Source organism: Ornithorhynchus anatinus, chromosome 5, assembly GCF_004115215.2.
Source record: "Ornithorhynchus anatinus isolate Pmale09 chromosome 5, mOrnAna1.pri.v4, whole genome shotgun sequence".
NCBI classification, from domain to species: Eukaryota; Metazoa; Chordata; class Mammalia; order Monotremata; family Ornithorhynchidae; genus Ornithorhynchus; species Ornithorhynchus anatinus.
This window is the reverse complement of record NC_041732.1, coordinates 104133018-104145691: the sequence shown is the minus strand read 5'-3', so window position 1 is coordinate 104145691 and position 12674 is coordinate 104133018. Positions and strand designations below refer to the sequence as shown.

General features: G+C 60.2%; 1 protein-coding gene across 1 annotated transcript in view; it reads right to left on the bottom strand.

Annotated features, from left to right (window-relative positions):
* Positions 1-11420, bottom strand: part of AAK1 (AP2 associated kinase 1) — a 139049-nt gene extending 127629 nt beyond the window's left edge. The window contains exon 1 of the mRNA XM_039912225.1: positions 11053-11420. Within this exon, the coding sequence (XP_039768159.1) occupies positions 11053-11221 (169 nt within the window). The 5' untranslated portion in view covers positions 11222-11420. The remainder of the gene's footprint in view (positions 1-11052) is intronic.
* Positions 11421-12674: the final 1254 nt, after the last annotated feature.

The window sequence follows — 12674 nt, the reverse complement described above, 5'->3', positions numbered from 1 at the left end:
CAGATAGAGACCATTCCTACCCAACAACAGGCTCGCGGTCTAGAAGCGGGGAGACAGACAACAAAACAAATAGGCAGGCATCAATAACATCAAAATAAATAAATGGAATATAGATATATTTCTCCCCTTATGAACCGTAAGCGCCTCGTGGCCAGGGAACGTGTCCGTTTATCGTTCTACTGTACTCTCCCAAGCGCTTAGTACGCAGTTAAGCGCTCAATAAACGCCACCGACGGACTCACCCCACGCCGTTCTGCGGCCTTCTCGTTCTCCACGGGGCGGCTGATGAGGAAATAGCCCGGACCTGGGAGTCAGAGGGTCTGGGTTCTAATCCCGGCTCCGCCGCCCGTCTGCTGCGTGACCTTGGGTAAGTCACTTCACTTCCCCTGGGCCTCAGTTCCCTCCTCTTCGAAATGAGGATTAAGGCCGCGAGCCCCACGTGGGACGGCGACTGGGACCCACCGGATTGGCCTCCACCTACCCCAGCGCTTAGTACGGTGCCCGGCCCGGAGCGAGAGCTTGACAAACACCGGTTCAAAAACAAACAGGAGCAACAACGGTCCCCCTGTGGCGGAAGCAGATCCTGAGCTGCAATTCGAATTCCGGATCTGACTAAATTTAGCCAGGCTATAAACATCGGGCATCTTGCTCCAAGTCGGAGATAAGGGAGCGGTAAGACATTCCGAGGTGAAGCTCCCGAACCGCTCCGCCCCGGAAAAGAATCGAGCCCCAATGCGGAACGAGAAGGCCACGTTTAACACAGCGGTGGTTGGAATTGGTCACTGGCTCGGAAAGGGCCCGCAAGACGAGCCCTCTCCCCGGCCAAAAAATCAGCGCAGTTGAGAAATGTCTGTTTTAAATCTGTACACCTCAGGTTTCCTATCCAACCCTGGATTCCGAGAAACAGCCTGGCCTGGGAGTCGGAGGACCTGGGTTCTGATCCTGGCCTTACACCTCGTCTGCTGGGCGACCGGGGGCAAGTCGCTTCGCTTCTCTGGGCCTCGTTCTCTCGCCCGTAAAATGGGGTGGAGACCGTCAGCCCCGCGAGGACAGGGACTTGGGGTCCAACCTGATTTGCTTCTAACCACCCAGCGCTTGGTACAGTGACTTGGCTCCTAGGTGAGCACTTAAGTACCACAGTATTATTATTATTAGGCAAGGTCGAATTACTTCTCTGGCCTGAGTTTTCCTCATCCGTAAAATGGGGATTCAACAGCCGTTCTCCCTCATCCTTGTGAGCCCCGTGTGGGGCACGGATTGTCTCTGATCTGCTATCCTGTATCCACCGCAACGCCGGACACGTAGTAAGCACTCGAAAACGCAACAGTTATTCTGGTTATTCTTTTTTTTTTTTTTTAAATCAACAATAAAGTCTGCCGCTGAGTCAACCCTCAACCAAGGAATACCTCCCTGCCCTTCAATTTCATCCGGCAGGACTGGGGGCTGCACCGACGAGCCACGGCACCGGTTAAGTGCCGACTCCGTGTCGACACTGTGCGAAGCGCCGGGGTAGACCCGACACGGTCCCCGTCCTTCACGGGGCTCACGGTCCGCATGCAAACGGGAAGAGCTTGCACCCGCTCACTGGGCAGACCGGGGATCTTACTCCCACAATGGGCAGACCCGGGAGTCTTATTAATAATAATAACGGTAATGATGATGATAATTGAGGGTAATCTGTTATGCGCTTACCATGTGCCAGTCACCTGTACTAAGGCCGGGTGGATCGGAGCAAATCGGGTTGGACGCGGCGCCTGTCCCGCGTGGGGCTCACAGACCCCAATCCCCATTTCCCAGACGAGGTCACGAGGCCCAGAAGAGCGAAGTGACTTGCCCGAGGTCACACGAGTGGCAGAGCCGGGATTAGAACCCATGGCCTTCTGGCTCCAGGCCCGGGCCCTCTTCGCTTACACCACGCGCTTACTATGTGTCAAGCACTGTTCTTCAGCCCCGGGTAGATTCCAAGCTAATGGTCGGACCCAGTCCCCGTCCCACGTGGGCTCGCAGTCTTAATCCCCATTTTACAGATGAGGGAACTGAGGTCTGGAGAAGTCAAGCGACTTACCCAAGGTCACCCGTCAAACAAGGGGTGGGGCCAGGATGAGAACCCAGGATCCTTTCTGATCTCCCTTCCTCCCGTCCCTCCCCGCTCCGGTCTATTCTTCATTCCTTATGAAGCAGCGTGGCTCAGTGGAAAGAGCAGGGGCTTTGGAGTCACAGATCATGGGTTCGAATCCCGGCTCGGCCACCCGTCAGCTGGGTGACTTTGGGCGAGTCACTTCACTTCTCGGTGCCTCAGTTTCCTCATCTGTAAAATGGGGATCGAGACCCGTGAGCCCCACGTGGGACGACCTTATTCCCCTGTGTCTACCCCAGCGCTCAGAACGGTGCTCGGCACATAGTAGGCGCTTAACAGATACCAACATTATTATTATTATTATTATATTATTATTCCACTGCCCAGCTCATCTTCCTGCAGAAACGCTGTGGGCCTGTCACTCCCCTTCTTAAACACCTCCGGTGGTTGGCCCGTCCACCCCCGCGCGAAACAAAGCTTCTCGCTCTAGGCTTCGAGGCCGTTCCGTCCCCTCGCCCCCTCCTACCTCTCCTCCTTCTCCCTTTCTCCCGCCCCCCCCGCCCGCTCCGCTCCTCCGCCGCCCGCCTCCTCGCCGCTCCCTCGGTCTCGCCGTCCCGCCGTCGACCCCGTCCCCCCGTCGTCCTGAACGCCCTCCCTCCTCCGCCAAACTCGCTCTCTTCCCCCCTTCAAAGCCCTACGAGAGGTCACCTCCTCCGGGAGGCCTTCCCAAACCGAGCCTCCCTTGTCCCTTCTGCCCCTCTTCCCCTCCCCATCGCCCCGACTCCCTCCCTCTGCTCTACCCACCTTCCCCTCCCCACAGCACGATGGCATATTTGTACGTATTTATTGCTCTATTCGTTTTTATTCATGATGCGCATTTATCTACGTTCTATTTATCTATTTTGATGGCAGTGATGCCTGTCTACTGGTTCTGTTTTGCTTACTCCCCCTTCCAGACCGCGAGCCCGTCGTGGGGCGGGGGATTCTCTCTATCTGTTCCCGAAATGTACTTTCCAAGCGCTTATCCAGTGCTCCGCACCCAGCGAGGCGTCAGTAAATACGACCGAACGACTGAATGAACCCGGGGCCTTCCGACTTCCAGGCCCGTGCTCGATCCACCGAGCCCTGATGAGGAGGCTGAAGATGGTATTTGCGAAGCGCTTTCTACGTGTCGGGCACTACTCTGAAACTCCGGGGTGGCCACGAGCTTCTACTGGGCTTGGCGAGCACCCGCGCAAAAAGCGATATAAACAATCCCTGCCCGTAAGCAGCTCTATCCATCAGATCACGCTGCTTCCCGTCGATTAGTTGAAGTTGCTTGGGAAGCGCACGGGGTATTTTTCAACTCCTCGGAGGGAGGCATCTAGCTCCTCACCCTCCCCGAGTGCGAAACCAGCGTTCTGCACGCCGACAAAGTACGCGCGTTATTACTCACTCGATCAAGGGTACCTACTGAGTGCTTACTGCGGGCAGAGGGACTGTATTGAAGCGCCGGCGGAGTACAGCGTATCAGAGTCGGTAGCCCCGCGAGGAGCTCAAAGTCAGAGGGCGGAGAGTACGGACATTAATAGTAATAAATTACGGATGTGGACGTGGGAGCCGTGGGCCGAGGGAGGGGTGAATAAAGGGGGGAAATCCGAGCGCCGGGGTGACGCGGGAGGGAGGGGGGCAGGGAAAGAAGGGCTTAGTCGGGAAGGCCCCTTGGAGAGGCGATTTAATCGACTCAAATCGATGGTAAGACTGATTAGCTGAAGTGCTCGGGAAGTACAGGCTGCTGTCCTCCCCCTCTTCGAGGCCCTCGTGAAATCTTCGAGGCCTCGGAGAATAATAACAACGTTGGTATTTGTTTAAGCGCTCACTATGTGCCGAGCACCGTCCTGAGCGCTGGGGAGATACAAGGTGATCGGGTTGTCCCACGTGAGGCTCACAGTTAATCCCCATTTTACAGAGGAGGTCACTGAGCCCAGAGAAGCAGCGTGGCCAGGTGGATAGGGCCCAGGCCTGGGCGTCTGAAGACCCGGCTCCGCTACCTGCCTGCTGGGTGACCTTGGCAAGTCACTTCGCTTCTCCGGGCCTCAGTTCCCTCATCTGAAAAATGGGGATTAAGACTGTGAGCCCCATAGGGACTGGTCCAATCCAATTATCTCGTAATTCTACCCAGTGCTTAGAACAGAAGAAGCAGCGTGGCTCAGTGGAAAGAGCGCGGGCTTTGGGGGTCAGGGCTCATGAGTTCGAATCCCAGCTCGGCCACTTGTCGGCTGTGTGACTGTGGGCGAGTCACTTAACTTCTCCGGGCCTCAGTTCCCTCATCTGTAAAATGGGGATGAAGACCGGGAGCCCCACGTGGGACGACCCGATTCCCCTATGTCCACCCCAGCGCTCAGAACAGTGCTCGGCACATAGTAAGCGCTTAACAGATACCAACATTATTATTAACATTATTGACAGTGACTGGCTTAACAGATGCCATAATTATTATTGCTCTGATTATTAAATCGCATCTCCAGAAGAGGCTTTCCCCGGTTCGTCTCCGATCGCATTCCCGCGCCCCCCGCCCCCGCAGCCCTACCCCATTCCTCCCCAGCCAACTACCGTTTCAGCTCTTCGCCACGTCATTCCTTTCGCAGCACATTATTTCCGCCCCAGATCAGGGACTGACAAAAGACTTTCCCTTTCTGTCCCCCCGCCCGCCCGACCGTCATGTATTTCAAGGTCCGTCTCCCCCGCCGGGCTGTAAGCTCCTGGAGGGCAGGAACTGTGTCTACTAGAGTGCTGGAGCGGCTAGTCCGGAAGGTCAAGGGTTCTAATCGGACCCTTGCCACGTGTCTGCTGTGGGACCTCGGGCAAGTCGCTTCACTTCTGGGCCTCGGTCACCTTCATCTGTGATATGGGGATCCGAGACGGTGGGCCCACGGGGGAGATCTTGCGCGTCACCTCACACTCAACATGTCCAAAACCGAGCTCCGTCCTCTCCCTGACTTTTCCGTCGCCGTAGACGACCCCACCATCCCGCTCCGCTCTCACAGGCCCGAAACCTTTGGCGTTACCCTTGACTCTTCTCTCTCATTCAGCCCACGTATTCAATCCATCACCAAATCCTGACAGTCCCACCTCGGCGCCACCGCTAAAATCCGCCCTTTCCTCTCCATCCGAACGGCTCCCGTGTTTCATCCAGTCACTCATCCTCTCCTCCCGGACGACGGCATCGGGCCTCCTCGCCGACCTCCCCCGCCTCCCGTCTCTCCTCCGCTCCGGTCCATACTGCACTCTGCCTGCACCGGACCGTCTTTCTACAGAAACTTTCCAGTGTTGGGTAGGGATTCTCTCGTGTTGCCAAATTGTACTTTCCAAACACTTAATGCAGGGCTCTGCACACAGTAAGCGCTTCAATAAAAGACCGACTGAATGAATGACGTCACTGCCCACCTCCCCCCCAAACATCTCCAGTGGTTGCTCATCCACCTCCGTATTCCAACAAAATCTCGTCCACCGTCGGTTTTTAAAAGCCCGTCCGTCCACCGGCCCCTCTCCTCCCTTCCCCCTCCCTCCTCTCCTCCTCCTCCACCCCGGTCGCCGCCCCGCGCGCTCCTCCGCCGCCGCTCGCCTTCCTCCCCGGGCCTCCGGCTCGCCCGGCCGCCGCCCGCCCCCCGGCCCCGCCCGCCTCTTGCCCTGGAAGGCCTTCCCTCCTCAAATCCCCCAGACGACGACTCTCCCCCCTTTCAAAGCCTTACTGCAGGCCCCCCTCCTCCAAGAGGCCTTCCCTGACTACGCCCCACTTTTCCTCTTCTCCCCACCCCCTTCTGCGTCATCACCCCCACTCGCTCCCTTTCTTCATCCCCCCTCCCAGCCCCGCACCGCTTATGTCCATATCTGTCATTTTATTTATTTCTCTTCATGTCTGTCTCCCGCTCTAGACCGTAGGTTTGTTGTGGGCAGGGAATGTGCCTGTTTAGATTGTCCTCTCCCACGCGTTTAGTCCAGGGTTCTGCACACAGTAGGTGCTCAATAAATACGACCGATTGAGAGCCTGGAAGAGTCCAATTCAACAGAATTAGCAGGCACTTTCCCATCCCACACGGAGCTCGCAGTCTAGAGGGGACCGAGACACAGCACCGTTGACAAAGTGAGGAAACAGGATAATAATAATGTTGGTATTTGTTAAGCGCTTACTATGCGCAGAGCACCGTCCTAAGCGCTGGGGTGTGACACAGGGGAATCGGTTGTTTCCCAGCTGGGGCTCACGGGTCTTCATCCCCATTTTACAGCATGAGGGAACGGAGGCACCGAGAAGTGAAGTGACTCGCCCAAAGTCACCCCAGCTGACGAGTGGCAGAGCGGGATTCGAACCCATGATCTCTGACTCCGAAGCCCGTGCTCTTCCATGAAGCCACGCTGCTTCTCTACATCCTGAAGGAACAGCCGAACCACAACTCTTCCCTCGGCTATGTGGAAGACGGCGCCGGGCCGGTTTCGGTGGCCCAGAAACGGCCCCGTGAGGCCCGGGCGCTCGGACAGTGCGGGCCGTCGGGGACCCCCAGAAAATGATGACCAGCCTGTCGGGAGCCCCCGAGCCGTTGTTGGGTAATGGATTGTCTCTATCTATTTGCCCAATTGCCCTTTCCGACGCTCAGTACAGTGCTCTGCACACAGTAAGCCGCTCAATAAATACGATGGAATGAATGAATGAATGAAAGAAGCGCTGCTCTCCCGAACACAGACGGGGCCCACCAGCGGGAAAGCCGGGGATGGAGTCGGGGCCGTTTCACCTGGATCTAGGCTCCTTCTGGGGAGGGAATGTGTCTGTTCATTTCTTTTTGGACCTCTCCCAAGCGCTCAGTACAGTGGCTCGGCACGCGGTAAGCGCTCAATAAACGCCACTGGATGACTGACTTCAACCCGGCTCTATCCCATCACGTGGCACAGTGAGAAGCCGATGGCCTAAGGGAAAGGAAACCCGGGGGGGGGCCGAGGACCTGGGTTTTGCTTCTTTTTCTTTTTAATAGCATTTGTTAATAATCATTGACGGTATTCGTTAAGCGTTTACTCTGTGCCAAGCACCGTACTGAGCACTGGGGCAGATACAAGGTCATCGGGTCGTCCCCACGTGGGCTCGCGGGTCTTCATCCCCATTTTCCAGATGAGGTCACTGAGGCACAGAAGAGGTTTAAGCGATTTGCCCAAAGTCACTGCGCTATTACTAAGCCCTGACATCATCAAGTGTCTCCGCCAGCGTTCAGAACAGTGCCTGGCACATAGTAAGCACCTAAAGACCCAATAGAGAAAGCAGCGTGGCTCGATGGAAAAGAGCACGGGCTTTGGAGTCCAGAGGTCCGTGGGTTCGAATCCCGGCTTCTGCCACTCGTCAGCTGGGTGACTTTGGGCGAGTCACTTCGCTTCTCGGTGCCTCGGTTCCCTCATCTGTAAAATGGGGATGAAGACTGTGAGCCCCACGTGGGACAACCGGGATTCCCCTGTGTCTACCCCAGCGCTTAGAACGGTGCCCGGCACATAGTAAGCGCTTAACAGATACCAACATTATTATTATTCAATACCCACAATTTTCCTTCTTATTCCAGGCTAATCAGGTTGGACCCAGTCCCTGTCCCACATGAGGCTCACCGGTCTCCATCCTCATTTAACAGATGAGGGGACTGAGGCCCAGTGAAGTGACTCGCCCAAAGGTCACACCCGACAGACCAAGCGGCAGAGCCGGGATTAGAACCCAGGTCCTCTGAATCCCAGGCCCGGGGCTCTTTCCACTGGGCCACGCCGCTTCTGCCTGCTGGGTGACCTTGGAAAGTCACTTAGCTTCTCTGTGCCCTCGCTTCCCCCCATCAATTCCACTTATCCCTCCCCTTGAGGCTGTAGGCCCCTCGTAGGCAGGGTCCATGTTCATTTCAATTCGATCGTATTTATTGAGCGCTTACTATGTTGCACAGCACTGGACTAAACGGTTGATCGTACAAAGATAGAGACAATCCCCGCCCAATGACGGGCCCACGGTCTACGTCGTCTGATTGTACCACGCATCCGCCCCAGAGCCTAGTAGACGAGAAACAGCGTGACTCGGTGGAAAGAGCCCGGGCTTGGGAGTCGGAGGTCGTGGGTTCGAATCCCGCTCCGCCACTCGTCCGCTGGGTGACCGTGGGCAAGTCGCTTCACTGCTCTGGGCCTCAGTGATCTCATCTGGAAAATGGGATGAAGACCGCGAGCCCCACGTTGGACGACCTGAAAACCCTGTACCTCTCCCCAGTGCTCAGAACTGTGCTGGGCACATAGTAAACGCTTAACGAGTATCGTTTCTTATTATATATTATTATTATTATTATTATAGTGCTTAGCTGCTAGTAAACGCTCACCAAACACCCCGTTTATTATTCCTGACCAAATCTGTGGTTTACTCCCCACGGCCCAGAGCAGAGAGGACAGAGGTCCGGGAGTCAGGGGACCTGAGTTCGATCCCAGGTCTGCCGCTTGTCTGCCGCGTGACCTTGGGGAAGTCATTTTACTTTGTCCCGAGCCTCAGCCGCCTCATCTCTAAAATGGAGATTTGCTTCCCTGTCCTCCCTCCCCTTGCGACCGTGAGCCCCCACAGGGGACGGGGACCGCGCCGGATGATGCCGCGGTGGCCGGTCCAGGGCCCGATCGGCCCCGGTACAACTCCGCGACCCCGGCCCCGACGCCACCCCAGGCCCCGGGACCACGTCACCATCCTCCCCCCCACCCGCTCCACCCGGGGGAAGAGGATGTGAGGAAGAGGAGGAGGGGAAAGAGAGGCCGGAGGAGGAGGTGGAGACCGAATCTGGAGGGAGGCGAGGAGGAGAAGGGAAGAAGAGGAGGAAGGGAAGGAGGAAGAGGAGGACAAAGGGGAGAAAGAGAAGGACGACGTCTATTTGGATCAATGTCTATCTGCCCCCTCACCCCAACCCAAGACCGTGAGCCTGGTTGGGGGCAGGGGCCGTCACTCTTTATTGCTGATCTGTCCTCTCCCGAGCGATCGGTACAAGTGCCCTGCACACAGTCAAGGCTCGACAAATACGACTGAATTGAATGAATGAAGAGGGAAGGAGAAGGAAGAAGAGGAGAGAGAAAGAGGAGGAGAGGAGGAAGATTAGGAGGAAAGGAAGAAAAGGAGAAGGGGCGGGTGGAGCAGCCGGGCGGCCAGAGGGTCCGGGGGTGGACGGGCAGTGGGCGGTGGGCAGCCACAAGGAGCCCCCGGTTGTTCGGACGGCTATGCTCTCTCCCCCTCCTCCCCTTTCCTCCCTCCGCCTCCCCTCACTGCAGTGCCGGTGCTCCAGCGGGGGGAGAGGGGGGGAGCGAGGGGGAGGAGGGAGGAGGGGGAGGGCGGGGGCGGCCCCAGGACCCCCGGATCCCCCACCCCCACCCCCGCCCTGCTGTCACGTCCTTGAGCCAGTTGGAATACCCCGCTCCTGAACCAGCAAGGTACAAGCGCGCCCCGGAAAGGCCCGGCACGGTCGTCCTCTGGTCCTTCTGTCCCGCGGGCTCGCGGGATGTCCTCCTCCTCCTCTCCACTCCCGCCGCACACCAGACCCCGCCGGCCTCCACCCCAGGTCGGGCAGGAATCCCCCCCCCCCCCCCCGGCCGGCGGTGGTCCGGCGGGCCTGGCGACTAGGGGCGGCACGACGCGGCGCGGGGGTCCAGGCTGGGGCCTCGGCGGGGGATGCCGGGGGTCTCGGGAGATGAGTGAGGGGAGGGGGCCTCCGACCAGGGCCAGGAACCCCCCCACCCCAGCCCCGGCCGAGGGCGCCTTTCCCCCCTCCCCCGGAACCCAGACCCTCGCCCTCGGCCGGAGAGGCGACGGGCGGCCGAGCCCCCGGGAAGGTTGTGGCCCCCACCTCCCCCAAAATCAACGTCCACCCACCCCCCGCCCTACGGGCCGGGACCCCGAAGGCCGTGTGGCCGGTCCCTGGTGAAGATCGGGGAAGGTTGGGGTCCCCCTCCCCAGAGTCCACGGACCGTCCGCCCCCCAACCCTCCAGGCAGGCCCCTGTGAAGGTCAGGGTCAACCTCCCCCAAAATCAACCACCCACCACCCCTAGGGACTGGGCCCACAACCGTGGGTGGGGCGAGGGGGCATCGAGAAAGACCCCCTCCCCACCCCACCCCCGGCTCTGACCGCACACAGGCCCACACCCGTTCCCGCCAATCACAATGACGGTATTTGTTAAGTGCTCACTATGTGCCAGGCACTGCGCTAAGGCCCTGGGGGGAAGGGATCGGGTCCGCTAATTCTGTTGTATCGCGCTCTCTCCGAGCGCTCACTACAGTGCCCTGCACACACAGGCGCTCAATTCCTACCACGGACTGACTGATGGATACGCCTCCAGCCGGTGGATCGGTTATACTGCGCCGCGATACGCTCCCGGAGCGCCCAGTGCAGTGCTCCGCACACAGCAGGCGCTCCGATAAAACACGTACGGATTAACCGATGGATACGCTCCAACCGGTGGATCCGTGGGTATCGTCGCGCCGTCCTCTCCCGAGCGCTTCGTCCAGCGCGGGCCCACGGCGGGCGTTCGCTAAACCCGACCGACCGTCAGACGGCCGACCGCCGCGCTCGTCCTGGATAAGGGAACCCCCAAAAACGCACCCCGACGGAGCGCTTGGCACAGGGGGCCGCGCCTTCCTCCTCTTCCCCGGAGCCTGGCGTCATTCCTGATGATGCCCGCGCTCGCCGGCGGGGGAAGAATGGGAGAGCGGGGCCCATCTGAGAAAGGAAAAGGAGGAGGGGACGGAGACCTCCCTCCAAAACGCGGGCCCCTCACGCCCCGCTCGACCCGTTTGGGACGCGGGCCGAAGAGGAAAGCCCCCGGAAGGTGGGGGGACGTGGGCCGTTCGGCGATCGTTCCGGGGCGACGCGGGAGGAACCTGGGGGGCGCAGGAGGAGGATCCGGGACGCGACGGCCTCCGAGCGGCGGCGCATCCTCGGGCCGGACCGGTCCGGCCGGGCCTTACCTTCGGCCAGGACCTCGTCCACCGTGACCTGGTTGCCTTCCGACGGCGAAGACCCGTCGACGAAGCCGCTGCCGCCCTCCGTCCTCCTCCTCCTCCCCCTCCTCCTCCTCCGCTGGGCACCGGACCCGGAGCCCCCCTGCTCCCGCCGACAGTCGAAGAACTTCTTCATCTCCCCCGGGGGGGGGGAAGGGGCCGCCGGGGCCGCCGACTCCAGCCTGACCAGATGCGGCGGCCCGCCGGGGCCTGCGGGACGGTCACCACCGCCGGTTCCTTTGCGGATGCCCGCCGGGTGCTTTTGCAGGTGGCCCGGGTCCTTCGCAGACGACCGGGCCTTTTGCGGCGACCGGGTCCTTTTGCGGGCGACCGGGTCCTTTTGCGGGCGGACCGGTCCTTTGCGGGCGCCCTGGGCCTTTTGTTGGGCGGACCGGGTCCTTTTGCGGGCGACCGGGTCCTTTGCGGGCGCCCGGGCCTTTTGCGGGCGACCGGGTCCTTTGCGGGCGACCGGGTCCTTTGCGGGCGACCGGGCCTTTTGCGGGTGACCGGGTCCTTTGCAGGTGACCGGGTCCTTCGCAGGCGACCGGGTCCTTTGCCGACGACCGGGCCCTTTGCAGGCGACCGGTCCTTTGCAGGCGACCGGGTCCTTTGCAGGTGACCGGGCCCTTTGCAAACGACCAGTCCCTTTTCAGTTGACCGGGTCCTTTGCAGGCGACCGGGTCCTTTGCAGGTGACCGGGCCCTTTTGCAAACGACCAGTCCCTTTTCAGTTGACCGGGTCCTTTGCAGGCGACCGGGCCTTTTTCAGGTTGACGGGTCCTTTTCAGGACGACCGGGCTCTTTTCAGGTGACCGGGTCCCTTGCGGACGACCGGGCCCTTTGCAGATGACCGGTACCTTTGCGGACGACGGAGCCCGTTGCGGATGACCGGTACCTTTTGCAGACGACGGAAGCTCGTTGCGGACGACCGGTCCCTTGCAGACGACCGGGCCCTTTGCAGGCATGACCCCGGTACTCTTTGCGACGAGCGGTGTCCCTGGCAGCGACCCCCCCCCACCTTGGGCCTTCTTTCCCCTCTTTGGCTCCGGCAGGCTCGGGGGAGGGAAAGGGCGCGTTGAGGGGGCTCTGCGGGTCTGGGTCTCCTCTTCCCTCCTGGGGTCGGGCAGGAGGCGAGGCGGCTGGAACTGGGGTCGGGCCAACCTACGATGGGAAAGGGGAGGAGGAGGATGAGCCCAGGATGCAGCCAGGGAGAAGGCATCTGCCCTAGAAAATGCATCGTCCCGGCTGCGAGCAGGAGGAGGAGGAGGAGGAGGAGGAGGAAGACCCCCGGGGGACACGGCCCCCTCCCCACCCCCTCCTGTCCCTCCCCAACCTCCTCCCCTCATTCATGCCATTCGATCCTATTTATTGAGCGCTGCTGGGTGCAGAAGCACTGCATTAAGCGGCCCCCTCCCGGCCCCCGCCCCCCCGCCCCGCCCCCCCCCCCCCCCTCCCCCAGGACCGCCCCGGCCGAGGAAGGCTGCCCACCTAAAGCTCGGCGCGGGCACGGGCGCGGGCGCGAGCACGAGCGCGGGCACGAGCCCCGGCGCGGCCACGCCGCCTCCTCCTCCTCCTCCTCCTCCCCCCTCC